At 37.4% G+C, this 27,242-nt stretch overlaps 1 protein-coding gene across 3 annotated transcripts in view; it reads right to left on the reverse strand.

Annotated features, from left to right (window-relative positions):
- RASGEF1A (RasGEF domain family member 1A) overlaps positions 1-27,242 on the reverse strand; it is a 165,461-nt gene that overhangs the window by 27,321 nt on the left and 110,898 nt on the right. Inside the window, exon 2 of one of the 3 annotated variants that reach the window (XM_062613607.1) lies at positions 24,364-24,478. The exons of 1 other annotated variant lie outside the window; for it this stretch is intronic. In XM_062613607.1, the coding sequence (XP_062469591.1) occupies positions 24,364-24,405 (42 nt within the window). In that variant the 5' untranslated portion in view covers positions 24,406-24,478. Of the gene's footprint in view, positions 1-22,674; positions 22,760-24,363; positions 24,479-27,242 lie in introns of those variants that run through there. One more of the 3 variants, XM_062613623.1, reaches the window with a different exon arrangement.

Here is a 27,242-nt window from a genome sequence, read left to right on the forward strand (position 1 = left end):
ACTCCTGTTGTTGCACACCCAGGCATGAGTGCCTATCTAGAGCCTGATCTCCCTTGGAAACACTTGATGGGTACATCCAGCCATCTTGCAATCTCCCTCCCCTCTAGCCCTAGAAGCAGCTGAGGGTTGCCATCTTTGCAGACTTCCCCTCCATAAATGTACTTTCCCCAACCTGTTTCTCATTTTACTTGAATAGGGATGTTTTCGTGTTTGCCCCATTGTCTCCAGGCATTCATTAATTTTTTAATATTTATGATTACACTTAATTATCTAAGGGCTCTATTTGAATATGTAGCAGAAGGCTTCACTGGTTTCCATGGTGATTAATGTGGGAAAAGCCTTTTTGGAAGTAAGCATGCCAGTATGGGTAGGTGGGCATGGCAAGTCAATCTGGGAACATGCACATACGCAAGAGTACAAGAAATATATTCACGTTTGCTCACCATTTGAGGACAAGCACTGTCATCCATCCTAAATATGTATTAGTTTTAAAAAGATCATCATCTTTACTGCTTGCATATTAAATTCCTTCTGGTTTCTAAGCCTTAACAGATCTAATAGTGGGTTTATTTTCCTTTTTTTAAAGTGAGATTTTTCTCTTACATGACAACTTGAAAAGTCAGTCCTTTTCCTCCCTGCTGAGTCTGCTTTGCTGTTAGTCTCACTCCTGTAGCTGTACTCCTTTAGAGCATGCAGGTGTTGTAGCAGATCTGATACCTGTTTACTCTGAGGATTTCCTCAGTTCTAGCATGCTGCCTGCTTCGGACACCCGAGGAAGTACCCCAGGTGGTATGAGCTTTGAATCCAGTGGTCTGACCTGCTGCAGTACCACATGAGGATGTGTGCAACTCTAGAGGAGGGCAAGGGACAAATTTTGCCCAGTCTTATTCAAATGTCTTTGAGATCTTTATAAAAAGGTTATTGAAACTAGGAGGTTGAAATCCATAGGCTAACACTGTATAATAAACATTTCTTTCTGATGGCTGTGAATACCTTCTAATAACTCATTTAATATTTACACATAAGAATAACCCCAGAAAACCTACAAATAAGTATGCGTGAAAAGCTTATATCAGATCTCATTCTGTTTCTGTGCTAATCCGTTTTCCTGCCTTACTCAAACATTTGCTGAGACTTGTAGAAGCATACCTCCATTAATCTTAGCAAAACGTATGTACTTAATTGAGCTCTAGTCATGGATACAATCTGCTGTAAACTAAACAAAAAAAAAAACCCACACTATTTTTTATTTGCTTGGGGTTTTGTTGGTTTTGTTTGGTTTTGTTTTTGACATTAGAAATGAGATCTGTCACTGCAATTAAGAAATGTAGGAATTTAGGAATGTTCTAATTAAGGAAAACTATACTAGCTAGGTATGCTTTCTCTTCTCGAAAAGTCATGTATCTGTGCTCTGGTGTATAGGCAAAGTCCTGTAATACCACTGCACAACAAGCACCATGAAGAGCACCTAAGGTTTCTACTAAGGTTTGGAATAGCTGACAGACAGTACTTCTTCTCCAGGGTACAGATTGCAAAGGAGCCGATTTCTGCCATAGTTGGATAAAATCCAAAGTAATATACGTAGAGACAAATGGCCAAGACTTATCCTGTTCTCTGCAGTTCCTTATGTTGTGCTTATTGGCACTATATCAAAGTGTTTTTCCATACTCCTCCATTCTGCAGTCTAGCAGGTTCTGGGTTGGGTTTTTTTTTCCGTATGTATACGTAAAGGGGTGTGTATATGTGTGTATATTTCTTGTTTATATACATACCTACGTTTATGTGAGGGGGGGAGGTACTGTTTTGTGTAGTCTTGCAATGTTGTTGGAAAGGTAATTTTTGTAAATCAGGGAAGCTGAAGACCTAAATTGAGCTTGTATAGCATGTAACAGATGAATCATGTTATCCTTTTATTCCCATTTCTCTTTCTGTAAAGTGTGAATGATGACCTTTAGCTATCTATACTCTGAATGTTGAAATCTGTTGATACAGAAACTCTGTAAGGTCTAATTTTTTTTTGTAGTTATGCAAGCTGTGTTCCTCAACACATCTTTTGCATTTTGGAGATGTTTTCATTAGGTATTGCCTCATGTTGCTGGTGGGTGGACTCTAGAACAAGTTTAATCAGCAGAGCCTGTACTTGTTCTGTAGCTTGCTTTTGAGGCAACACTGATGTGGTTCAATCCAGCTAGTCAGAAGAGTATCTTGCTGCAGAGTGAGTCAGCAGCAGCCATACCATGACTGTCTTAACCTTGAATGTTGCTTCAGCCTCTCAAATACTCTCTACCATTGGTATAACATGTTTTATTATCTTATAATTAATGAACTGGATTGACATTTGCAATATTTGGGTTCTATTCCTCTTGAGCTAGAGACAAATTACTTAAACCCACGGTGCCTTGGTATTCATCTGTGAGATGTTGATAAGGATATTTTCACACTGTTGTGCTTAATTTATATATTTTTTACATCCAGAGAGTAAATTTTTGCTTTACTATGTCTAAGTACAATTTCCTAGTACAGTTACATCTCCTCTTAAGTGGAAAGTTGCTGGTCAAAAACTTGGTAAAATTAAGGAATATTAGCAGAAAAAAAAAGGGTGAAAATAAGGGAGAAATTGATTTGAGAGTGAAGATTATAAATATAGATGTGAGAAACAGGGAAGAAAAATGTTGATGTTTTTTCCCACTGGTCTTAGAAAACAGCATTTTGGAAATGATTCATTCAAATGTACCTGTGTGCATATTTAAAATGTAACCATACTTATGAAAAGCAAGTAATTACAAATGTTATAATGATGATCTGAGGCTGTAACCTCAAGTATAAAGGGACTCCCCTAGAAATTCTTTCTTTGGAGCTTTCATTGTCAAGCTATTCAAATCAGTTGTTGGTTACCTTCCACACAGATCTAGTTATTATTAACGTTTAGGTTCATCTAACAATATGTCAACATGATTTAAAGCACAGGCATCTGCAGTGGGGAAAGCAGAGGGACAGCAACAGAGGAGTCGGCATAGAAAGTGGACTTCATTGAATATGGCATTCTTTATAGTGTCGATTAAATAAGAAAATGTGATCCAGTCTTCATCTGTCTATTCCAACCCTTCTATATACACAGTAGGATGAATATAGCACATCATTTTGATATTTGAAGCACGACTGGGTTTAGTGAATAGCCTTTTTTCTTGCTCTGAGGTTGAATCTGCTACCCAGAGATCTGCAGGCCTTGAAAGTGGCCAACATATGGAGGGTTTACTGTATTTGCCTGTTATATTCTCCTCAAGTAGTACCCACAGAGCAGTATGATCCAGAAACTATTTTGTATGCCCATCATCTTTACAAGTGTAGTTACAGCAATATATGCTGGTTCTTGCTTTTTGGAAGGCTTTAAGGCATATAGCTTAATACTGTCATTTGGAACATGAAAAAGAATTGTGAATTAAAAGTGCACGTTATATTCATGGAGCCTATTGACTGGTGGCCTTGGTTATAGACTGAACCACAATAGGGAATTTGTGCAGGAAATGCTGTTAAACTTCACAAATAATAACTACATGGGCCTCAGATGGGGCATTTGCATGGACACAAGCCAGTATGGACCATTTTTAAAAATTCATAATTTAAGGTGTATCATGTAGGTAGAGCTTCAAAGCCTTGGGCAAATTTCTTTAGGGAACATTAGGGTTTTAGTCTTATTTGTAGGGTTGCACATATGTTCAAGCTTTCCTTGTTGCATACAAGTTTAAAGATTTGAAAGCTGTTCTCAAACCACTTTTAGATAAATTTGACGATTCCTAAATTTCAGAGATTTGATGCTGCAGAATAACTTGATGGCACATTAATAACTTGGCAGCAGATGGGAGTGGGAGAAAAGAGTTTCAAGTCATGGTTCTGAACTGAGAAAGGCTTTTTAAGCTTGAGACTTGAAGTGTGGTTGGGCACTAACCATCAGTCTGTGGTTATTATTGGCTGTGCATTTGTCTCTCTCTCTCGCTGACCTGGGGCATGATGAACCTTTACACATAAGTTTTGTCAGAGCCAATGAATGTTGTTGTTTGAAAATGGCATTTTCCACTTTTAAAATGTTTTACTGAAGAGGACTTGACCAGCTCTACCTCCGAGATATCCAGCAATTTTCAGAGCAAACCAAGCTGAAAATATAAGAACAGCTTAGATGTGGTTCATCACTATGTTGTTTTTTCAGTTCTACCTGAAATGGGAAAACTGGTTGTAAAAACTCAGTTACATATCTGCAGAGCAAACTATGTTTTCAGTGGTATAAGGTTAGTGCTGTGACACTATTGAGAATAACTCTTTGCTGAGCAGCGTGAAACTGATTATTTTCACTGATGCTCAGTACTGTAGCTCCCCCTAGGATTGAAAGGAAAGCTCTTTCCCAGGATTTAGACAGGACGTGGTGCTAATCCCCAGTTTTTTTGCACCCCTGCCAAAACAGGAGATTTAACATAATCTGACACAAGTTGCCTATGATACTGGTGTGTGGCTGTTAATTAGCGACTGAGATTTTAATGGTTATCTTGGCACAGCTGTCTGAAGAAGTTCACTAGCAGTTGATTTGGTTCCTGATTTCACAGATGCTTCAGTTGTAGAATTCTATACCTTTTAGGAATTATCTCGCCTGCTAGTTGAGATATAAAGTATATCCAGTTGGGAAGCAAAACTGTAATATATCATGGATGTCCTTATTATATTCTTGATTGGTGTTCATGAACCAGCTATGGTAAAAAAGAGAGGGTTGAGGTGGGGTAAAAAAAGGTGGTGGGGTGAAAAGGGGCGATACTCCTCCTTTGAATCAGTGATGTAGCAAGAGAAACATTTTACAGGGGTCTGAGGAGAGCTAGTCAGAGATTGAATAAAAATAAAAGATTTTAGAAAATAAAACAGTTGGCCTAGCCTGGTCTGTTTAAAGGACCTGGCTTGTCATGCCTAAATGACAATTAGGCATTCAGGGTGTATTTGAACAGCTGCTTCTACTGTAGTTGTAGATCTCTTCCTTTCTTATTCATGTTATATGTTTTCTGGAGATAATGGAGTCTGCTCACTCTGTCTCACGTCTTCCTTTCTGAGAAAGGACAGGAAGAGTACTAAAAAAGCTATTTTTAATGTTTATGATATGGTATGGTTTTGACTATAATGTGGAAGAACAGATGTATGTTAATGTAATATGCACTCTTTTTATTAGTTTTATTTAGAGTCTTTTTAAGCTGAATATTTAAAAGCAGCTGATATTCTATTCTAAATTGAGTTCAAGCTTGGGTTCAAGATGAAGGAGTTCTGGTTTTATGCTAGCTAGTGGGTCCTTCACTTGCATATTCATGCTTGCTTCAACACCAGTGATTCCAAGAATGTGCCACTGTGCAGAAAGTGAAAATCAATTATGCCAAGAAGGGAGCATGTACATACATCAGCAATTTGGTGCCCAGGGGAAGAAAAATCTGCATGTCTGCTGATGTCAATCTTCTTGATATGATATTTTTGTAAATGCACGTGGGTTGCTATTTCTTTTAACCAGCTCAACAAGAAATAAGTTTATTTTTAACGCTGTAAGCTTCAGGGCATCACAATTAGTAGATCAAAATTGCCAGTCTGACTAGTCAACCTTCTGTTTGCTTTAGCAGAATGACCCCGCAATATTGTTAGCATTCCCACAGGTATTTTGGAAGATTCATTAAGGTCAGTGATGGGATCAAATTATTTTTTGTTTTTCTTTCCTGTTTTCAGTTTCTTTGGCTTTCCAAATTTTATTTTACAGCTGATGGGCAGAAATGATTGGCTGTTGAGCTCACTTGCAGTAACTGTCTGTCAGCTGTACTAGTATACAAACAAATTTCTATGAAACATATGATGTATCTGTTTTACCTGAATTACTGCAAGTAATTCAGTTTCTGTACAGTCTACTGGTTGGACTTGTTGAGACAGCCAAGAAATTCAGCAGCAATTATTAGGGAAGTTATTGGACTAAAATGTACTCAGTTTACAGGGCAGTTAACAGCTGTTGGTTTAATTCTAATAACTTTAGAACAGAATCAAGTTGTTACTATCTTGATGATATCATGAGCAAAAGGCATGGAGAAACATCAAAAAAATAAAGTTAAATATGGTTTAATTTTAGCAAGAAGTTGTCACTAAATCAAGCACTCAAAAAATTTGTCTTTATGAAAGCATTTTGATGAATAATAAGAGTTAGCAGAAGCTAACTGGTTTAAAAGCAGAAGCTTTCTATGTCATGGCAGATTTCCCTGGCAGTTTATTCATAATGCCCTTAACTTTCCTAATTACATGGGAGTTTTGATCAGGTAGTAGTACTCTTATATTTTTCTATAGTCAATAAAATAATTTTAGAGTGCCTTGCCTTCAAATGAAGCCATTTAATAGTAATAACTTAGTGTTGTGGTACTGATTGATAATTTGAGAATGTTCACTGAAAATCTGGTTCTTTTTTTCTTGTATAGGAGACTAATTCTTTATAAGCATTTTATATTTTCCTTTTTTCTTATTGGCAATTTCCACAGAACATGCACATGGCAAAGATGAGCTAGAAATCCTAAATTTACCAGAAGTCCCACTGGGAGTTAGTTGTGCTATAGATTTAACTAAAAGGAAATCAAACAGCCTTATCCTGAAGTAAAAAATACAGCTTGGTTTACATGAAGTGTTGCAAATGCATTAAGTTACTTAAATAACTATCTTTTCATATTCATTAATGAAGTCTAATAAAGTTTTAATCAGTGAGATAAAAAAATTCTTTATTGTGCGCTTTCGGGGTAAATGTTTTATAGACATTATAAGGAGAGTTCTCTACCTAAATAGAGACACTATATTCTATCATTTTATGTTCTTCCAAGAAAGATTTTGGGAATAATATTAAACATTATAGACAAAAATCTCCTATGATTACATACCAGTCTGCATTGCATCACTGAGGTACACAGGCTGAGGAATTTTTTGTCATACTCTATGTTATGCAAGACTAGCCCTGAAAAGGGGGGGGGGGGGGATCACATTATTCCTACTTCTCTGTTTCTTGTTGGATCTACAGTTTCAGTGGCATAAAAACTGGGTGGTGCAGGAGAAATTTGAGACTATAGAGGCACTTAAGTGTTGGCATTGTAAATATCTCTGTTGTAAACTGAGCATAATCCTGCTTTATGCACTTAGTAGATGAAGTCAAATGCCTACCCACTTTCACACCTACATCAACTGAAGAAAGGTTTGTTCAAGTGAAGCAGCTGGTTCAAGGAAATGGAAATAGTGATTTTAAAACAAAAAATGAAAAGCATTGTATATGCTAGTACTCTTATTAGTAGTTAATTCCTAAAGTAAATGAAAGCCCAGAATTGCCCTAGCATTGCATGATATAAAAGATAATTATTCATTATAGCTAGTACATTAGTTAACTTTTATAACACATATTCTATGAATTTGTTGAAATGTGTGCTTTACTGTTTTGTGGTTTCCAATGAATCTATTGAGTGATACATTTTGTTGTTGTTAAAGCTTGTTTACTGCAACTAAAAATCTACAGAATATTGGATTGTTTTATGTAGTCACTTTGTTTTTATGGTTTGCAAAACGCTAGCAAACTTAAACTGAAGTCAGTGAAGAAAGGCAACACAGGATTTCAACAAGTGCATCTGTGAATAACAGTACAGATAAATTTATGCACAGAACACTAAAAATCATCTCTGGCCTGTTGTCATTTACCCTTGCCAAAACTGTCAATAACAAGGCACTGAGTGTAAATGCCAGCCATTGCCTAACTGGAAAGGCTTACTTCAGGTAGCCCACAGTTAGAAAGAACAATAAAGATACAAGGTAGATAATGGAAAACAGGTCCCTCTTAAGAGTGCAAAAGCCATAGAAGGAACCGTGTGTATCATGTTCTTAAAATCTGCACTATCATGATCATCTTCTGAGATGCAATCTTTTTCACAAAATTCACAAAGTAGAATCACAGGAATATAAGGCAGTGGTAGAGTGCCTGCTGGACATCTTTATCTGGACCATAACGCAGACATCCAAGGAAAAATAACTTTTGCAACTGGAAGCATTAGTGAATGGAAGTCATTTAATTAAAATGTTAGATTCTCAGGAAATTGGTAAGCTTTATGAAATTAATGGAAAGAGAGTGCATCCTTTGAGGATCTGGGCTAGTGTGTTCACCTATGTGCTGGATAATGAACCTCCTAAGATACATCTTTTGACCAGAATTGATTCCTAGGACACTATGGTAAGTTATAATAGAATCACAGAATAGTAAGGGTTGGAAAGGACCTTAAGATCATCTAGTTCCAACCCCCCTGCCATGGGCAGGGACACCTCACACTAAACCATGTCACCCAAGGCTCTGTCCAACCTGGCCTTGAACACCGCTAGGGATGGAGCATTCACAACTTCCCTGGGGAGCCCATTCCAGTGCCTCACTACCCTCACAGTAAAGAACTTCTTCCTTACATCTAACTTAAACTTCCCCTGTTTAAGTTTAAACCCATTACCACTTGTCCTATCACTACAGTCCCTAATGAAGAGTCCCTCCCCAGCATCCCTATAGGCCCCCTTCAGATACTGGAAGGCTGCTATGAGGTCTCCACGCAGCCTTCTCTTCTCCAAGCTGAACAGCCCCAACTTTCTCAGCCTATCTTCATATAGGAGGTGCTCCAGTCCCCTGATCATCCTCATGGCCCTCCTCTGGACTTGTTCCAATAGTTCCATGCCCTTTTTATGTTGAGGACATCAGAACTGCACACAGTACTCCAAGTGAGGTCTCATGAGAGCAGAGTAGATGGGCAGGATCACCTCCTTCAACCTGCTGGTCACATTCCTTTTGATGCAGCCCAGGATATGGCTGACCTTCTGGGCTGTGAGCACACATTGAAGCTGGCCCATGTTCATTTTCTCATCAACCAACACCCCCAAGTCCTTCTCCACAGGGCTGCTCTGAATCACTTCTCTGCCCAACCTGTAGCTGTGCTTGGGATTGCTCCAACTCAGGTGTAGGACCTTGCACTTGTCATGGTTAAATTTCATAAGGTTGGCATCTGGCTATTTCTTCTAAACAGCCTCATGAATAGGGTAGAGGAAGTTTTACAAAAAAATTTTGTTTTCTAGTATTATCCCAAAACCATCTGAATTGCATCTGAAAGCAATTTATAACCTGTCACAAAACTCTGTTTTGACATATGTTTTTTTATTGAACTTCTGAGGATGTAAAATTCTAATGTATCGGTTAAAGGAAGCAGTGTGTTGCTTACCTGTTTCACTTATTCACAGCTAAGCTAAACTTTCATCTTTATTCTGCTCAGCATTACTGTTGCTACTAAAACCTAATACATTATTCATAACTACTAATTTTGGCCTAACTTTGGAGATAACTGGAATGTCTCCAATTGTCTTGTATGTTCACATATCAGAGAGCATCAAGTCAGCAGTCAGCATTGCTCTTGTGGTATACGTGTGTGTTTTAAACAGTGAGAAAATACTGTTTTGCAAGTGATTCCCCATTCTTTTTCCAAAAATAAATGATGATAAATTCCTAATTATCTTATAGAAGGGCTGCCATAGTTAATCATGTCCATTGATGCAGATTTGGGTCTTAGAACAAAACTTACTGGAGGCAAAAGAGCTCATCTAAGTGACTTCAGTAGATTTTGCAGAAAGCCCCAAGTAAAGGTTATTTTCTCTGTTACCTAATCTTTCCTTTTGGTGCTACGAGACCATTATGTAGAAATAGTCAACACTTTCAGGTATCCAGATATTCTTTATTTGCTTTTCTTCTACTCATACCTGTTTTCTCCTTTCCCCGTCCAAATTTGACCCAAATTCAAGTGAAACTGGTTAGGAGTGCAGTGAGAATTAGAAGATATTTGCTGTTTAAGCAGTGGGATGTGCTGGGTAATTATATTGTGTACTGCTTGAGAGGATGCAGTGTGCGGGGTCCTGTTTTGCTGAATTAGCCTTTGATGCACAGAAATTTTATGGCTTGAAATGCCACCCATTTCCTAAAAAATACCTGAAAATCTAGTGAACCCTAACATGTAAAGCATTAGTGCTTTACTGTGTAGTTTGCAATAAGCCATATTACTCTTTTTTTTGGCAATCACAAGTCACTATTTTCATTTCTGAGCTAAATCGCCTTGACTTTCTTTTTCTTTTTACCACTGTTTTTCCTTATAACCCCTTCCTTTACATTGTGATGATACGCTTGACTTTTGAAGTCAGATTCTTTATGTATTTTGTGTGTTAAATTCAAATTGTCTCATTAAGATGCCTCACAAGAATAAAAAAGTAAAGATTTTATCTTTTGGTTTTTTTTATGTCTGATGTGCTGTCTCTGTCAAAGTGACTATTAATATCCTATATACCTGGGAGCTCTCAAATCAAGATCATACCATACCACTTCAGATGTTACAGTGCTGAAGTTATGACCCATGACCATATACACAGGTAGTACTTAGATTTATCTTGAAGTTGGCTGTTCAGTTTCTTAGCAAGGTGTCTGCTCAGTTTAGGAGATTTTTTTTTTTTTTGTCTTAAATATAATAAGGCAACCTTTAGCAGAAACATCAGGCTGGCAATACCGTCCTCAAAACTGAGCTAGCTAGTTATCTGCCTGCTTTTCTGATCGCTTTGAGAAGCATTCCTATACAGTTATGGCAAATGGCCCGATATCATCTTTCATAATCTTTCAAAGATAAACTCTGTTCAGCTTTCAGCTGCAAAGGACTAAAAGAACATTTTAAGCCCACACAAAGTCTGATGAGAGCTTGCGGCTGTTTACAATTTAGAACAGCAAGCTGCATGTTCCCTGTTTCAGCAGTGAAGATGGTCAGGAATTTTTTTATTTAGTATATTTTTTAACATTATTCAAATACAGCTGCTCTCCACCAGAAAGAAAATTGAAAATCAGCATTCTTTTTTTTTTTTTTTTTTAGTTCCATGCTAACAGAATAAATAATTTGGTAAGACTATAAAAAAGTAGGAGGGTAAGGGTGAATTGAAGATGCAAAGAAGTTTTCTTCTTAACAGTTGGTAACAATAAGGAGAAAGAAAACAGCCCACGAAAGGCATCACTTACCTTGTAAGCTTTTAACCTTTCCCCAAAGGCCTGTCCTGTAAAGTCCCATTTTCAACTGCCGGCATTTTTTGCTAAACATCTTTTCCTTCCTCTCTTCCAGCCATCTTCTTCCCCCTTCCCCCAACTTTCTATTAAAAGGAAAGCTACCAAGAGCTCATAAGTAACAGGCTCATGCTTTCAATCAAAGGAGAGAGCTGAATAGCTTTCTACTCAGAGTGAGTTCAGCAGATCTAGAGTCAGGGCCCCTTCATTAATGAGAAAGGAATCTGTTCACCTTCTGAAATCTTTCAGCACTTCCTGAAGCTGCCTGAACCACACAAGTTGCATTTCTCATAAATTTCTCCACTGTGGCCATACTTCTATTTCTCTCTTTCCTCCCTTCATCTCTTGAAAACCAAACATGCAAAGCTAATTTCCCTGCTCTTGCATAAGTAGTCTCTGAGGTTCCTGATCTTTATTTGCTCATTAGGAGATGCCATTTCAAATTAACTCCTTCCTTCCCCTGGCCCCAAAACCCTTGGTTTCAGTGAAAAAAAATTAGTTGGGCTTAGAATTATATGCAAGGAAAACTAACATAATCAAGGCTTGCTAGTCATGTGCACAGTGCAGGTCCAAACTTTGGTTTTGATACTCAAGCTCATAGTGTTTTCACTGAAATCTCTTATTTCAGTTCACACCAGCTGAGTTTTGTTTTGAGTTAACATGGGTTACAGTAAACCCTAGAAATTCAAATGCAAATCTCTATTGGAGCAGCTTCTAATCTCTTGGTCCAGACTACATTGCCACGTAAAATGTTAAAGTCTTCTTAGCTCCTTGTAACTTAGCTCAGGTTTGGTAAATATCTCATTAGCTGTATGTGCATGTATCTTAACATATGTGATGCATGTTTGGTTTGGGAGACTTTATTGGATGATTTTCTTTTTTGCACTAATTTTATATCATAAATATTAATATGACCTCAACACCCCACCAGGAATCATATATTTTCATTCCAAATATTGTCAGAAATAAAGGCATTCTTTGTCATTATTTAAGAAGGTTTTGTTTGTTGTTTGTTTTTTTTTTTTTTTGCTATGTCTGTATCTATGCTATGTCTGTATTGTTGAAGGAACAGTTACTGTCAAGGAGAGAACGAACCAGTGAGGAAAGACGTCATATGTGACTTCTATCAGGTGGGGCCCAAGCTTGCACAGAACAGGTATCCAGCTGTTATTCTATGGATGGTGTCTTATATAATACTTTTGTCTGGGGAGCAGTGTTTTAGTACTACTCCTGCTATGAGCACATGTGTAAATATAAATGACTTTGCTGTGACAAGTATGGGGGAAGATGCTTTGTGTGTGGGAATGTAATTGAAAAGGAGTGGGAATTGATGAGAAATGTGTGCTTTCTAGATTCAGTGTAGCTGAGTATTGGTTGAGGTTTTGATAGTGCCTTTGACATCAGGCAGTTTCAGTTATTATTGTCATACACAAAAGATTACAGCCAAAATTCAGACTGAATGGCCAAATTCAGAGTTCTGTTGGTCCTTAGATCCATTCACTTGAGTTATTTTTTCTTATTAATACATAACTGATACTGAAAATTTTTCTGTTAATTTCCCTGGTGGAACTGGGAGAAAAAGTCATAATACATAAGAAGAAACAAATTTTTGAGCTCTGTTTGTTGCTTTATATTGATAGTACATACACCTCAAGCATATCATGACTAACTGAAACTGAAAATCTGTTTGAAACTCAGTGAAAAGTACGTAGATTTCTTGAATAAGAAAGAGAGAACTTGTCAAAACAAACCCCTTGCAATAAGAATTTTCATGGGAGAGAAGAACAACTAGAGATTGCACAACTGGAGTTCTGTGTATGTGATGTTAATTGCTGTGGGTGCTGATTGCTTGCTAATTTAAATAGAAGTTGTGAGTGCTCAAAACGAGGGTATGAAGTACTGGCAGTAGCTTTCTCTGCCTGACAATCATGTAAAAGAAGAATTTGTGATTGGAATTACAGATATGGCTGTAAGACTATAGGCACGAACAACTGTTCTCCTCTTCTCCCATTCCATTTTTTTTTTCATGCCTAAAGCAATTTAATTGAGGATTGAAAATAATTGGATCAGAATGTGGGTATGAAGGTGCCCCAAGTGGAGGTCAGTAGTATTGTGGCAGTAATAAGTTGGTGTATTGCAAGGCACATCACTACAGTAAGTGACTGTAAAATCTGCCAGAGTGCTGGTTTGTTGTGACTCAGGCACTGGCACATAGGTTGTTCCTGGTGTCAGTGATGAATATCCTTAAGGCTACATATTTGTGCTCCTGTTGATGCCAACTCTCCCAGCTGTTCAGTGGTAGTGCCTGCTGGCATGTTCATAGCAGCCTGCACAGCAGAGAGGAAGTGTTCAGTTCTGCTCTCCAGGCTTGTTTTTATACTAGCAACCAGTTCTTTCCTTGCTGTCATTTCAAATCAGGGAAGGGAGCTGCTGCTTGCCAGCACTGTGCTCCGGCTGTGAACTCCAGTACTCCTATAACCAGGCTCCTGGGGTGGCTGCGGTGCTCCTCTGGCCTGCCTGGGGAGCTCACACTTCCACAGAGCCTCATGCCCCAGTGCTTCCCAGCCTGATGTGCAGCCTCACAACATTACTTTTTACTCTCTGCCCTTTGAAAAATTAGGAAAGCAAAGCATTTAAAGGATAAAACTCCTCTCTCACTGCTTGGCACTAGCATTGCTTTGAAATGTAGCTAGTATTCCCTTGTACTTTGTACAAGCCACTGAAACTCCAGGTTAATTCTCACAACACACCTATCACCAACTGATCTGTGTGTGCATGTGTCCTGCAGGACTGCCTTGGGGCCCCTTTATGCAGCTGTGCCAAAACCAGGTAGCAAGATGAAGCAAACCAGGTATCCTGAGTGCAGTCCTTAGCCTCTCTGTGTAGCATGTGGGGAAACTGAAGAAGGCAGAAGTGGAAGTAGCTGAGATGGGTCACACACTAGGTGAATCATGGAGCTAGAAGGAATGTATGGATGGCCTTGACCTTCCACCAGTTGCCTCCTCCTTTTCCCTAAGCCCCCAGTGTCATGTGAACATTTGACTTCCATTTTGTAGCCTTGCTTGGCTTCCCACCTCTGCAAGGACACGGAATGCTCAAGCCCGTTATGGTGCAATGACCTGCTTTTTGTCAGGGTTTTTCCAGTTGGGCTTGCCATGAAGAGCAAAACTCCTAGGCATAGCTGAAGCTCCTTGCAGTGGTTAAAACTCCACTGTGCCCACAGCAAATGGCACATTTCAGTTTCTGCTAGATTGTGAACTGTTCGCTGCAGCTGTGCCTGGAAGAAGTTTATTTAGAGCTTGCATTCCTATTTAAGTTGTCTGAGAGAGGCATCCAGGCTCTTTTAAATTCTGCCCAATAGAGACTAGATTAAATCTTACTGTCATCTATCTTCTCTATTCTTATTATTTTAGAATTGAGTAAGTTTGTTTACTGTTGCATGGGCTGCTCTGGATTTTCAGGTAGGCAAAGAATGTGATCCTTTGAATTATTTAAGGCTGCATTGGAACAGTTACCTGTTTACTTTTCGATTGCTACTAAATTTCAGAAAAGGCTAAGCAGGGGGTAAAAAAATCCTGTGTTTATTCGCACAGACAACTCTGCAAGTCCCACCGTTGCCACACAGGAAGGTCCATCCTTAAACAAGTTTAAAATCTGGGGCTGTGAGCCTTTGCGTTTCGTTTTGTTACTGCTGAGGTTAATGAGTCAAGGGTCAGTGCATTAATCAGTGACTATGGTAAGGACACTATTGCTAAACTTGTGGCGAAATATGAGCTTGCTGTCATCAGAACAAGCTTTACCCAGCCACCAGCAAGGGGGAGAGCCTGGTAAGGGCACCTCTTCCTGGAGCACTGTTTTTATGCTGGTTTGCATCCATGCATGTGTGTACTCTGCATTTAACCTTCATTTTTATGGATTTTCCTGTATTCTTTAACAAGTCAGTAGCGTGCTAGAATCTGTTCCCTAAAAATTAAGGTCAATCATCAAATGTCTGAGGATTGTTTCTTGATTTGAATGGTGAGAAAGTATGAAGTACTTAGGCTGAACTCTTCAACCCCCTAAGTTTCTGAGATGTTATCTTTTGCTCAACCATAACTGAATCTCTAAATCCCTCTTTACTCAATACATTGACAAGTTTCCTTCAGCACAAAAAAAGTCTTTAAGAGAGGAGCTGTTAGCAGAGTGTACAGCTTTCACAGTGCAGTTCTGAGTCACAATATTGGAAAGCACTAAGCAGATGTAATGCCCATCAATTTGTTGTTATTAATTACATGAGAGGACTCCTTCATGCAGATTCTCCCTTTCTTTCATGCTCTTAGACAGCCTGACTTCTTTATTTACTTTTCCTTGCTGAAATTTTGATCAAAATGGGAAGATGCTGCCTTTATAGAGAGACCTATCTAAATTAAGAGATTATTATTTATCTCTTTGGAATACACAAATCAAATTTAATGTTCTCATTCAATGACTCTTGTCTTCTGGATAGCACCAGTCTACAGGGAAAGCTATCGCACCTCAATACCTGAACCATTAATCACGCTGACTAGTTTCATGAGAAGCAAAGCTTTAGTTGCTTACAGTCCATTCTCTGAACTTCAGCTGTTTACTGTGCATCCTCACTTCTCCCTTAAGACACCTTAGAAATGTAAAATGTAAGGGATACCAGTTCCTTCTCTCATTTAAATATGCAAACACTGTTTTCAGAGCACTTTTTCTGTGGCAAAAGTAAGGTCCAAAGTTGTGGGAGAAGGTAATATATGTAATGTGTCCAAACTAGATTCTGGCTATAATTGGGAAGTATTCAGTACTGCTGTCTCTTTTGCGGTTCTGAAACACGTATGGATGCCCATAGTTCAAGTCAGAGAAACCTGGAAATTGCTGTAATTTGCCCATGGTCTTTGCATCTCCCAGTGTCCGGGACACACTGCAGAGATAACTGGGGTCTAGTCGTACCCCACCTCAGGGTAGCAAAATATTCACCTGTTGCTTTGTTGTCCTAACTTGCCCATCTTACTTCTCTACAGGTAGTACAGGCTTATGCTTCTAATTTCAAATCATTATCAAAGCTAGTGATAGATGTTATTCAGCTTTACCTCTCAGGCATCATGAGCATATGAGATACGTAATGTTATCCTTTATGTCTTATGGCTATTTTAGTATATTCTTGAAAATTGAGAGTGTGTATTACTGAGAGACTTACAGTACCAGTTTTAGCATACAGTTAATCTGTGCTGTAAGACAATCTATTACTTGCATTAAAAAAAGAAAAAAAGAAAAAAAGTAGTAATTTTCTTTTCCATTATTGCTTGGTGGCAAAAACTGTAATAGGATGCCTGTCACTGATGATAAACATGCCCAGTCCCTGAAAGCAAATGAAGCTTCGGCCAGACTATTCTTAGCCTATATTTTCCTAACTTCTTGCCCTTTGGTGGCTAAATTGATTTGGTATTGCCTTTGCAGATTATTTCATTTTAAGATCTGTTTCTCATTTTAAAAACAGAATTAAAACTTATATCAGAAAATCAGACTTATTTTCAATCAGTTATTTTTCACTGTCAGTTTCCTAACCTATTTACTTCCTCCAGGGACTTAAATATATGAACTTCTAAATACAGAGATAGGCAGTTTTTCTTATATTTCTTTCCTTTTTAAGTTTTTTTTTTTTTTTTTTGGTGCCTCTAAGGCTGAAGCCCTGGAGATTTGGAGATTTTAAGCTTCTTTCATTCTCCAAAATGTCAGCAATTTCAAACAAGTGGGTTCTTGTACACTTCTTTTTACATGCTCTATAGTACTTTTCAAGCTTGACTTGCAAGCTCTTTCTCTCTAGGTGAGAAGGGAGTATGGGCAGGGTACATGTTTATACCTTAGACTCTCTGACCGAAACAGTCACCAGGGAGAGGAAAACACCCCAGCACAAGCAAGCTGTGCATAGTCCAAAAGTATGACATTGATTTTTGCAGCTCCATCCTCTTTTTGTGGCCTCCTGAAGTTTGCAAAGTAACAAAATTCAGGATGTCTTAGTTTTCTGTTCTTGTAGTGGAAAGAGAAATTAGAAACCATCAAGCAAAACCGGTTATGTCAAGTCTATTTCTTTTGCAGTCTGCAGTCTACACAGTACAATAACTTACAGCCTTCAGCTAATGCTACTTCTTTCTACACTACAAACTACTAGGTGGCAGAGCTGAAGATTGTAAAGGCTTGTGCATGCAAGTCTAGCTCACCTAGGCCAGAAGATGATGGGGGATGAAGGGAAGCAGGGAATAAGAATAAATTCTGGTCCTGCTATCCAAACCCAGAAGTGGTAATGAAGGGGCCAACAATTGACAGGAGAGGAATGTACTTTAGAATGCTTCAGAAGAAAGCTGGGCCACATGACTGAGTTAGTATGGAGAAGGGGAACAAGGCAGAGAGCAGGTACATGCTTGGGGGAACAGCAGGAGACACAGATGAGCTCGGAAAGTAATAGTGTAAGGAGCGAATGCAGAAAAGAGGATGAAGAGATTGGAATGAAAAAGTGGACAAGGCCAGGTATGGTCTACAGTAATCTTTGACATTAAAGCATTACAGTAAATTAAAAGCTGTCAGAAGTTTTTTTTCACAGATGCATACTGCATATGACTTTCTTAGAAGAAGGAAAGACATTTCCCATGCCAATATGAATAAAGAGTTACAAGACAAATGTCCTCTGAGATCTGTGTGTTCTGTTCAGGGCAAAAATAAATGGCTGTGTTTAAAACAAAAATATCTCTGTGTAGCAAAAATATTTACATTGGTTTTAATCGTATATTATGATATCGAGGAAAGGCTACTTTTTTCTTTCAGTCTGTGCTCAGGATTTTCTTATTTTCTAAAGTGTGCAGCTGTTGTACTGCATTTTTTTTAATGGAGTGAGCAAGGGCATAACTATAACAGGATTAGAGAATATTGTTTAATAACTTAGGGAAAGATTTTCTAAATGTTCTTCTTATGGAGACAACCTGTACCCTTCCAAGGAAAAATCTTCCAGTTGTGGCTGAACTCCTCCTCCCCTCCCCCGCCCCAAATTTTCAGCACTTAATGCATAAAAAAATCAATTCACTGTTCCCACACAGTCCTAAGATGTTTGGTTCTTTAACATTCTCGAGGTACAAACCATAGTTTTTGGATATAAAAGCTGTTACTGAATCCGAATTGAAGTCTGCACAGTGGTAACCCCCAGGCGAGGTTCTGCAAAGCTTGAAGATACATTGTTTGAATTTTTTGGAGCTTGGACTAATCTTTATGGCTATAGATAGATGAATCTTTTTCAATTTAAGTATCCTAGAACATATTTAAGGCATAATCCATAATTAATTATTGTTCTTTCCTTACTCCCCCTTCATTATTAAAGTCTTTTTCTATGGAACATTAATTACCCTGTCAAATATTTCAGTAATATACAAAAAGTTTCTATTTTTAAAAAAGCTAGGATTATATTAAGAGAAACTCTACTTTTTTTTTCTGTGTGAAAAAGAAGCATGACCAGTTTAAGAACGGTATGAGAGGATTTCTTGGACTTAATTTTGAACAAAGTTTAGCAGTTGTGAAAAGGATCAAAGTAGCAACCTGGATCTTGTGTTTTCATAGGTGCATATAGGTAATAACAGTTTATGTAGAAGAAAATATCAGATTTTTTTCCCCCCCTCTTGATACATTTTTTCTATTCCGATGAACATAAAATGAATAAGGGATCTAGATGCAATGCTCTGTTATGCTAAACAGGAATGAAATACACAATTCTTGTTCTGTTTCATGTTGCTTTATCCTTTGAAGCATACAAGAAGCAAATTTGGAAGCTCGTGTTTCTTGTGAGCTTGTAGTTCCCAGGCTATCATAGTGTGTATCATCTTGTCTTGAGTGGTGTTACTGATTGTGACAGATGTACTACAATTTCTCTACTGCAAATAAGAACATTTATTTTTCTTATAAGATGTTAATTGCTTAGCTGTCATATTTTGCAAAGCTGTGTGAAGATAAGGAGGGGGAGGGAACACTAGCAAGAAAGAAAAATCAAACCATAGTTTTGGTGCTGTCAGAGGAGTAGGTGTTATATGTGGGAGGTAAAGGTGTAGGGAAAAGGAGTGACGTTTACTGAACTTATTGCTCAGGCTCCTTGTAGTTCAGATGTGCCTACTGATGGTATTTGTAAAATAGCCCATGTGTGAAAGAGGGAAAAAATGACCTTATACTTAAAAGGAAAAAAACTACCAAACCTCTAGCCTCCATCCTGTCTAAATCAAAAAATACATTTTGCAATTCACAGTAGTCCTTTGTGCCTTCAGAACTGCCAAATCTGTCATATACAAAGGCTACATCAATGAAGGGCATGTATTATATTAGAAGTGTTTAATGCCAGTAAGTAAAGCTTATTGAAATTGCAAGAACAGGTGCGGGGGTCTTTAGCTATTGACTGCTATGATTAGATGAATGCCATATGGCTCAGTTGCATAGTTCTCTGAATTAAAAGTATTATCAGCTATCCTGCATGTGTGTAATATCTAAAAATAGACATGCTGAAGAAGCCAATTGATATAAAGCTCCACAGAGAGTAAATCTAACTGCTCTTTATTTACTCCTTAAATTTTTGGTGGGTGAAATGAACTAGGCAGCACATTGACCATGTTGTTATGTAATCCAATGAAAGAAATAAAAATATTTGATGTGCTATTTTAGTGCTATTGAACTCCCAAAGGCTGTGTGAAAATCTACTGTGAAGAAGATGATGTAATATTTAGTTGTCAAGTTTGGGATTAATGGATTAGAATGCATAGTTAGTAAAAATCACCGCTTGTCACATCTGTGCTAGTCCCATGAGCTATAACCATCTTGAACATCTCTATTGTTCCAGTCATTTTCGATTCTGTTTCCTACTCTGTAGAATTTCCCAGGAGATGTGATGGGTCAGTAGGAGGCCAAAGGAGGACTTCCGACCTAATCTAATCAATATTGTGACAAACATGATGAAAGAAGCTATGTCATCTTGGGATCCCAGTACATTTTATCAGCTCTTCTCCTAATGGTATGTGACAGCAAGGTTGATATGTATCACTTTAGGACAGGAGAATAGCTGTGCAAGGACTTCTGCAAGGATAGCTGTGTGACAGAATGTAATCTACCTCCATGAGCATCACAGCTAAAAGTCAAAACTTTACATGCCAGACATCAAATACTTCTTTTAATAACCTTCATTTTCAAATGAACTGTTTATGCATTTATTAAATTTTCAGCTCCTCTAACATGTCATATATATTAAAAGAGAAGGTAACTTTTTCTGTTTCAGTGGGAAAGTTATGAAATTGGTTTCACAAATTAGAAGGCAGTAGTCAGTGGCTTTATAAGTATTCGAAGTAAAGCACTTTCACTTCAGTTCTCTGTAGTGTTTAATATTTCATTTTGAATGGCCCCTTTTTGCAATCATGTACAGCTAGATCACTTGTTCCACCAGTACATGACATATCTCTGAGACTACAGTCAATGACACTTAATTCTTTCGTCCTGTGTTTTCTTCCTTAGTGCTTCTTTATCCTAAATTTAGCTGCTAACTTGGTAGTCTTTACTGATGCATTCTGGTGCACAAGCTCAATTTTTTGTGCCATTCTAGTTTTGAGGTGGCCGCTTTGCTAATGATTATTTTTATGATAACCTCATTTTCTGTGTTCAGGATTGTATATATCATTATTGGATTTGACAGTTTCTGTCCTGAATCCTAAATATTGTAGTTTCTCTGCCCAACTTGTCTGTCTTTATAGTTTCTGTGTGCTTAAGTGTTATCTGTGTACTGTGATGCTACCTATGCTAACTCTGCTAGGTTATTCTCAAAGCATTTCATCTCAGGATGAATAGTAAATACTGTCAAAATATTCTTATGCATAGAAATCCTTTGAACATGTAGACTATCATTTGGATATCTGGAAACTTGCAGGTACTACTGCCTAAACTATCAATATTGTTCAAGGAGCTGTCATATCTTATTCCTTTTCCATGGGGAGATGACCTTTAAAGTCTCTTGTGAGAATTTGCCAGTTTATTACCTACACATAACATTTTGACATGAAAAATTATATTGCTTATTCTTTAAGAGCAAGCTGCTTTTAAATCTCATTTTCAATTACTGAAGTTTTCTATATGAGGATTTCTATAAATTGCCTTGACATGTAAATAGTGGTGCAAAGCTGCCTTATACTTTTTACTAATCCTGCAATTACATCCCATAGAGCCTTTTTATTTTCCTTAGTATGAAACTAAACCCTCCTCTCACTTACTCCTTTACATAACCAATGCATTAAAATTATGGACATGACAGCTAAATCCACCTTTTAGATCCCAGGCATAGTAGCTATATGCTATTGCTGCTCAGTGTTTCTTTCTAATAAGCTGTAAGCAGTGTAATATCTTATTAGTTAATTTGAAAATCGTTTCTCAAGGGATTGCATGGCTTATGTGCATCAGGTCCCTACCAATCCACTTAAAGCTTAAATTCGTCAGACTAAGAAACTCAGTGTAGGATTGGATTTAATTTGCTGCAGCAGAAACATTCATTCGCCTGTAAAGTACCAGGATACCAGTTTTGATCCAGCAGGAGTTACACTGAAAACACTCCTGAACCACATTTTCTGAAGATGGTAAATCCCATGGGTCTGAAAATAAGAACTCGCACTTCCTAATTATTTTTATTTGTAATATACAAAAACCTGCTATTTTTTTGACGTTACTGAAAATACTTTATGTTGCATAAGCTAGCAGAAGACCTGTTTTATTGTAATTCAAATGGCCTCTTACTCTTGGAATTTCAGTGTTGTTATTGCTTTCAGTTTGTTTAATTGGTTAACTTGGAAAAAAAGGGACTGAGAAGGAAATCTTTGAGACAAAATGCTTATCTTTGACTGCCTTTGAAACTTCATTATTGATGTCCTGAGGACTAAAACCTGAGTTTAGGATGCGCTGACCCCAAAAAGCAAATTCAAGCTTTGGAATCTCTGGAAAGCTAACTTTAATTTGTGTTTAGGTTTTCTCAGTGTACTGTATCACTTTAAACATGCCTGCACAATACTGAAACCATCTCACTTCATTTAAGTTGATGTTTCTGTTTTTTCTGGTTTTCCACTCGAGGAGAAAAAAAAAAAGAAAAATCAGGTACCATAATAATGTGAAATGTCAACCTCTTATTCTGTTTTTCCACTACAGCACTGTATAAAGCCATCACCACATAATCTTCCTTATGGATGATATCAATTAGTTACATATGATTAGGTATGACACAGTACACACAAGAACCAGTGAGTTTATAAACTGCATTACCATTTTAAATGTGCTTTCTCTGTAACATAGTACTGAATGACTTTGACTAAATCATGTACAGCTAGATGTCTCTCAGTGGTTGAACTCTGCCATCACTGCAGTAGCAATACTTAGCATAGAGATGCTCTCACTGTAGTTTGCTCTGAGGTGTATAGGCTTCCTAAATCACCAGGAGCACATAGAAATATATAGTATAGAGCACAGCATTGTATAAAACTTACCGATGTCTTAAGGACCATGTAGTCTCACAGCTGGGACACCTGGCACACTGGAGTCTGTCCTTGCTTTGTGCTGCCACGGCAGCAAACAGCTGCTTCAGCTCTTCTCTTTCGCATCTACGTGCAGGCAAAGCGTGCTGGGGACTGTGGTGAGCCCTGTGTTTTCCATTACAGTTATACCCCAGAAAAACTGAAAGTACTACAGAAAAGTAGCACATGAGAGGAAATTCAAGTCTCAGCTTTCCACTGCGTAGGTGTCATGTGCTGGGCTGCTGGGTAGTGACTGGGAACTTCCACTCCTTTCCTTCTTGAGCTGTAGTGAAACCAAGGCTGTTTTGCTGTTTTCTCTACTTATAGAGTTATGGGAATTGACATGCTAGTTAAGATGAGTGTACAGATGTTGCATAGAAAAGCAAGTAGGTTTTGGGCAGGTATTTCTGACTGGCTGCTTTCTTACACCATTGCTGCTAAAATTTCTCTAAAGTTCTGTGGGATTTTTGGTATGATTTTAAAGTGCCATCTCTGAAATGTCTTAATTTAGTTATCTTCTTTTTGGGGAAAAACATAAAATCCTACAAAGCTACCTATAAGCTTTTTATAATGTTTTCCATGGAAATCTGACAGGAACCGGCACTCTAGAATTAAAGTTTTTTGTTTTCTTTTTCCATTTTTTTTTTTTTTAAATCAGTTTTCACTTGACCATTCTTTGTACTTAATTCTTGGTGGAAACCTGAATCAATTTCCCCAATAGTATTATATTCTTATATCACTGATAAATAAAATAATAAGAAAGAAGGAATTATCTCTATTCCATATATATCTACAGTGAAAAATTATTTCAAGCAGAGGCAAATCAGGAATTTTCTATGTAGGTAATATTAGTTTGTAGTTAACAAAGACAGCATGTCAGTGGTGAGGTGTTTTTTCTTTTATATTGATTTTTGTATAAAGGTATATAAATTTAAGTAAAGATGTAAAAAAGGAAACTAGGGAAACTGGATAATTGGCAAAGGAAATAATCAATAAAGCACAAAGTTGATTGCAAAATACATTGACAAGCCATTATGAAATGGAGCTAGCATTTCCATAGAGAAAACATGGAGAAATAGTTTCAAAAGGAAAGGTAACAGGATAGGAACATGATTATATGCTAATAGAATATATTCTATGTAACTAGAGGTTAGTGGAATATATTTAATTACAACTCTGGGGCATGGTATCTGAGATGAACAATAGTAATGGATAAGAAGGATTTGACTTTTACAAGGAATGTGTTTAGATGAAATTTGAGAAGTGGATGGTGGAGAATTGGATGACTCTGGAGCATGTAGTTAGTCCCTTAATCAGAGATGTGTCTGAAGTGATGGAAGGAAAGGGTGGTGGGTGGTGTGCGTGTGAAGGCAGTTAAAGGGTTTTGAAAGTAAATATCCACAATATTGAATTTTACAATAAACTTGCCATTGTGCAGTGCCTTTGCCTGCATTTCCTAGTGGACAGTTGGGCTTCAGATAGTTCCAAGATTCTCTTTTTCTGCACCTGCTTTAGAGTATTCTAATGTCTGAAATAATTCTTATTCAAGTCTAAGGCTGCCAGTGTGACTTCTGAACAATATAGACTTCTAAGTATAAATTATCCTACACCAGTGCTTTCAAATAAAAAAAGAAGTATTATATAAAGTAAAATAATACTTACTTTGCATTTCTTTACAGCAGCATTGCACAGTGGTTCTGCCATCCAGCCTTTCCCAGGGGGTGGAATTCCAGCTATTTCACTCTATGGTTTTTGTTATATGTCTTGCCTCCTTCCCCTTAAAATGAGGTTGCAATGGATTACTATTCAGAGCACACTGCTATTTTCCACTGAAAATGCATTGTAGGGTCAGAATAAAATTTGATATGCATAGTTTTAGGGAAGGGAGGGTCATAAGAAGGAAGAAGTAGCGCAAATTATTATATTACAAACAAGGGGGAAAAGTAGAATCTTAAATACTTGGTGACAAAAAGGGAAATAGGAGAAGAAATGAAAGAGTTAAACACCCACCCTAGCCCCCCAGTGACAGCAGTTTTGCAATAGTCATAAAGAAGCAATATCTATTAAAATACCAATAACATTCACATTGCTGAATTGACTGGTTATTAATTGCATGCTGAAAACCGTTTAACAAAAGCTCTGAAATTTAGGATTTTATTCCTTGGTGTATTTATGGTGATAGAAGAATAATAAATCTTTCTTTCTTCTTGAGATGTACTATGGCAGCATAAGGGAAAGTGATAATACGATCATTTGAATCAGAATAATGAATAAATCATTTGTTATATATGTTTAATATCTACTAAGCTGTCTTAAATATGACATAAAAATAAAAAATATAGAGAAACTGGTGCCCATTCTGTTGATATCTAAAATAAAATGGACTGAAGAGAATCCATGTTTGAGCTGTTTCAAGACACGGAGTTCTGATAAACATAGAGACAATTCACTACACACCAACTTTAAAACAGACGCTGATACACTTTTAGTAGAACTTGGTTTTCTTTTTTCTTTTTTTTTTATTTTTTTTTCTTTTCTGCAGGAAATTGGCTGTTGCTGCATTACTAAGCTGAACTTTTGAGTTGTGATTAGTACCACTGAGTTGGGTGTAGGTGTTTGTAGTTTTAAGGCTTCTGGTTTTGCCTTTATTTTTCTCCCTGAATATGAAATAGAGCTGTGAGTGTGCTGGCTGGCACCAGCCACACAGGTCTGTTGCAGCTGAAGCTCTTTTCTCAGTGATGGCACTAATCTGAGTTGTTCTTCCCTGAGCAGGGGGACCTCTACCTTTTTCAATTTTGAATTACTTACTGGAATTAAATACTGGGGGAGCTTGAGAGACAAGCGGAATAAGCACACAAAACTAATTTCCCTTGAAAATCAGACTAAAAATTAACGCATTTGTACAAAGAATGGTATGTGGCTACATTTATAAATATTTTATAATATTTTACATCAAGTACGTTGTCAGTTATGAGAATGATATTGACTTCACGGCCATAAGGAATTAAGGACTAAATCTCCATATACTTGTGCCTTCAAGACTGAATTTTCCAAAATGATTCAATGTCATCAATGAATTTTGTTTTCAGTTAGTGCTTGATCAATCTTTTGGTTTACATCAACTTTTTAAAAACTTCTGTTACTCCTATGGTCTCAATCTAATGGGTTATTTTAGATCAAAGCAACCGTTTTCAAAGCAAAATCTGATTCCTATGATTTTCATTATACAAACAGAAGGAAATATAGGAAGTAAAGAAGAAACATGAAAAACATATTTTTAAGTTGGTTGTACATTGTTCTTTTATTTTCATATGGCACAATGTTTTTCTGTGTTGATAAAAAAATGCTGCTTCACTTCCATGCTAACAGATGTGGATTTTGCCTGAAACTGAAGTGTAAATGTTGTTTGTAAGTTTTTTCTTTCTTTGGGGTTATTTTTGTTCTGTTATGCTTGTTACACTGTTCTGGTTTGTTTTTTTCAATCCATAAATATGGAGAGCTTCTCCAATGACTTGGAGAATGATGATGACTTCCTTATAAATAATTCAAAGACCTTCTGGCAGGCCTTTCAAGGCCTGCTGCAGATGCCATCAGAACATGACACAATAGGAGAATACAATTGTATTTAGATTGTGTTATTAGTAAATATGGGTACTGGGAAGGCAGATACGTTTATGCAGCTTCCTTGTAAATATTTCTTTTTTCAATAAAGTGTAAAGTGCTCTAATGTCAAAGGTACTGACTTCCCATTGTAGGATATCTCCTTTTGCTGTCTACTGTGAAGGAGACGAATAAGTCTAAAGCAAGACATACATCATCTTGCCTGAGAATCAGAGAAAGCCTCTTAATGCCATAGCCTAAATGTGATCTATGTGCAGTTACCAGGCAAAGTTTTTCTTGACCTTCAGCATTAGAAAGATGTGACCTTACATAGTTACTGCATTATGAGTTAGGCATATGCATGGATGCAATCAACACTTACTCTGACTTTTATTATTCTCTTTCTTGGAACTGCATAGCACACTTGAAAAGACTGGATGGGCCCAGCTTTGGAGGAAAGTAGGTGGGCCCATATGGGGTTAAACTGGGCTGTGCCTTCAAAAAGCTGCAGGCAGGCAGCTTCCTTTTTTTAGAGAGCAGCTTCCTGCTAGCACTGATACTGCAATGTATATACCACTGCGTATATAAATTGGAAACCCCCATCCCCCTCAAAATTGTACGTAGCGGAACTTACAGCAAGTGTAAAAACATGATGGTATGTTTATTTTTGAAGAAGTGGGAAACTACTGTGGGAGTAAAAAATTCTCATGGTTTTTTTTCCCCATCCACCCAATAACTTGTGTGCAGTGGTTTAGAGGAAAAGACAAGAAAAGCTAATAAAATCCCAAAGAAATCACTGAATTCTGTGGGATGTTTTTGCAGAAGTTGGTATTAGAGAATACAGAAGTGATGTCTCATCTGCTGGATCTTCCTTGTTGAGATATAATGATAATATTAAAATTATACCACAAATAATTTTTTTTAAATGTGTAAGTGCTACT

This window comes from Pezoporus occidentalis, unplaced genomic scaffold (assembly GCF_034315485.1).
Source record: "Pezoporus occidentalis ecotype Australia unplaced genomic scaffold, CSIRO_AGI_Poc_V1 ctg101, whole genome shotgun sequence".
In the NCBI taxonomy this organism is placed as follows: domain Eukaryota; kingdom Metazoa; phylum Chordata; class Aves; order Psittaciformes; family Psittacidae; genus Pezoporus; species Pezoporus occidentalis.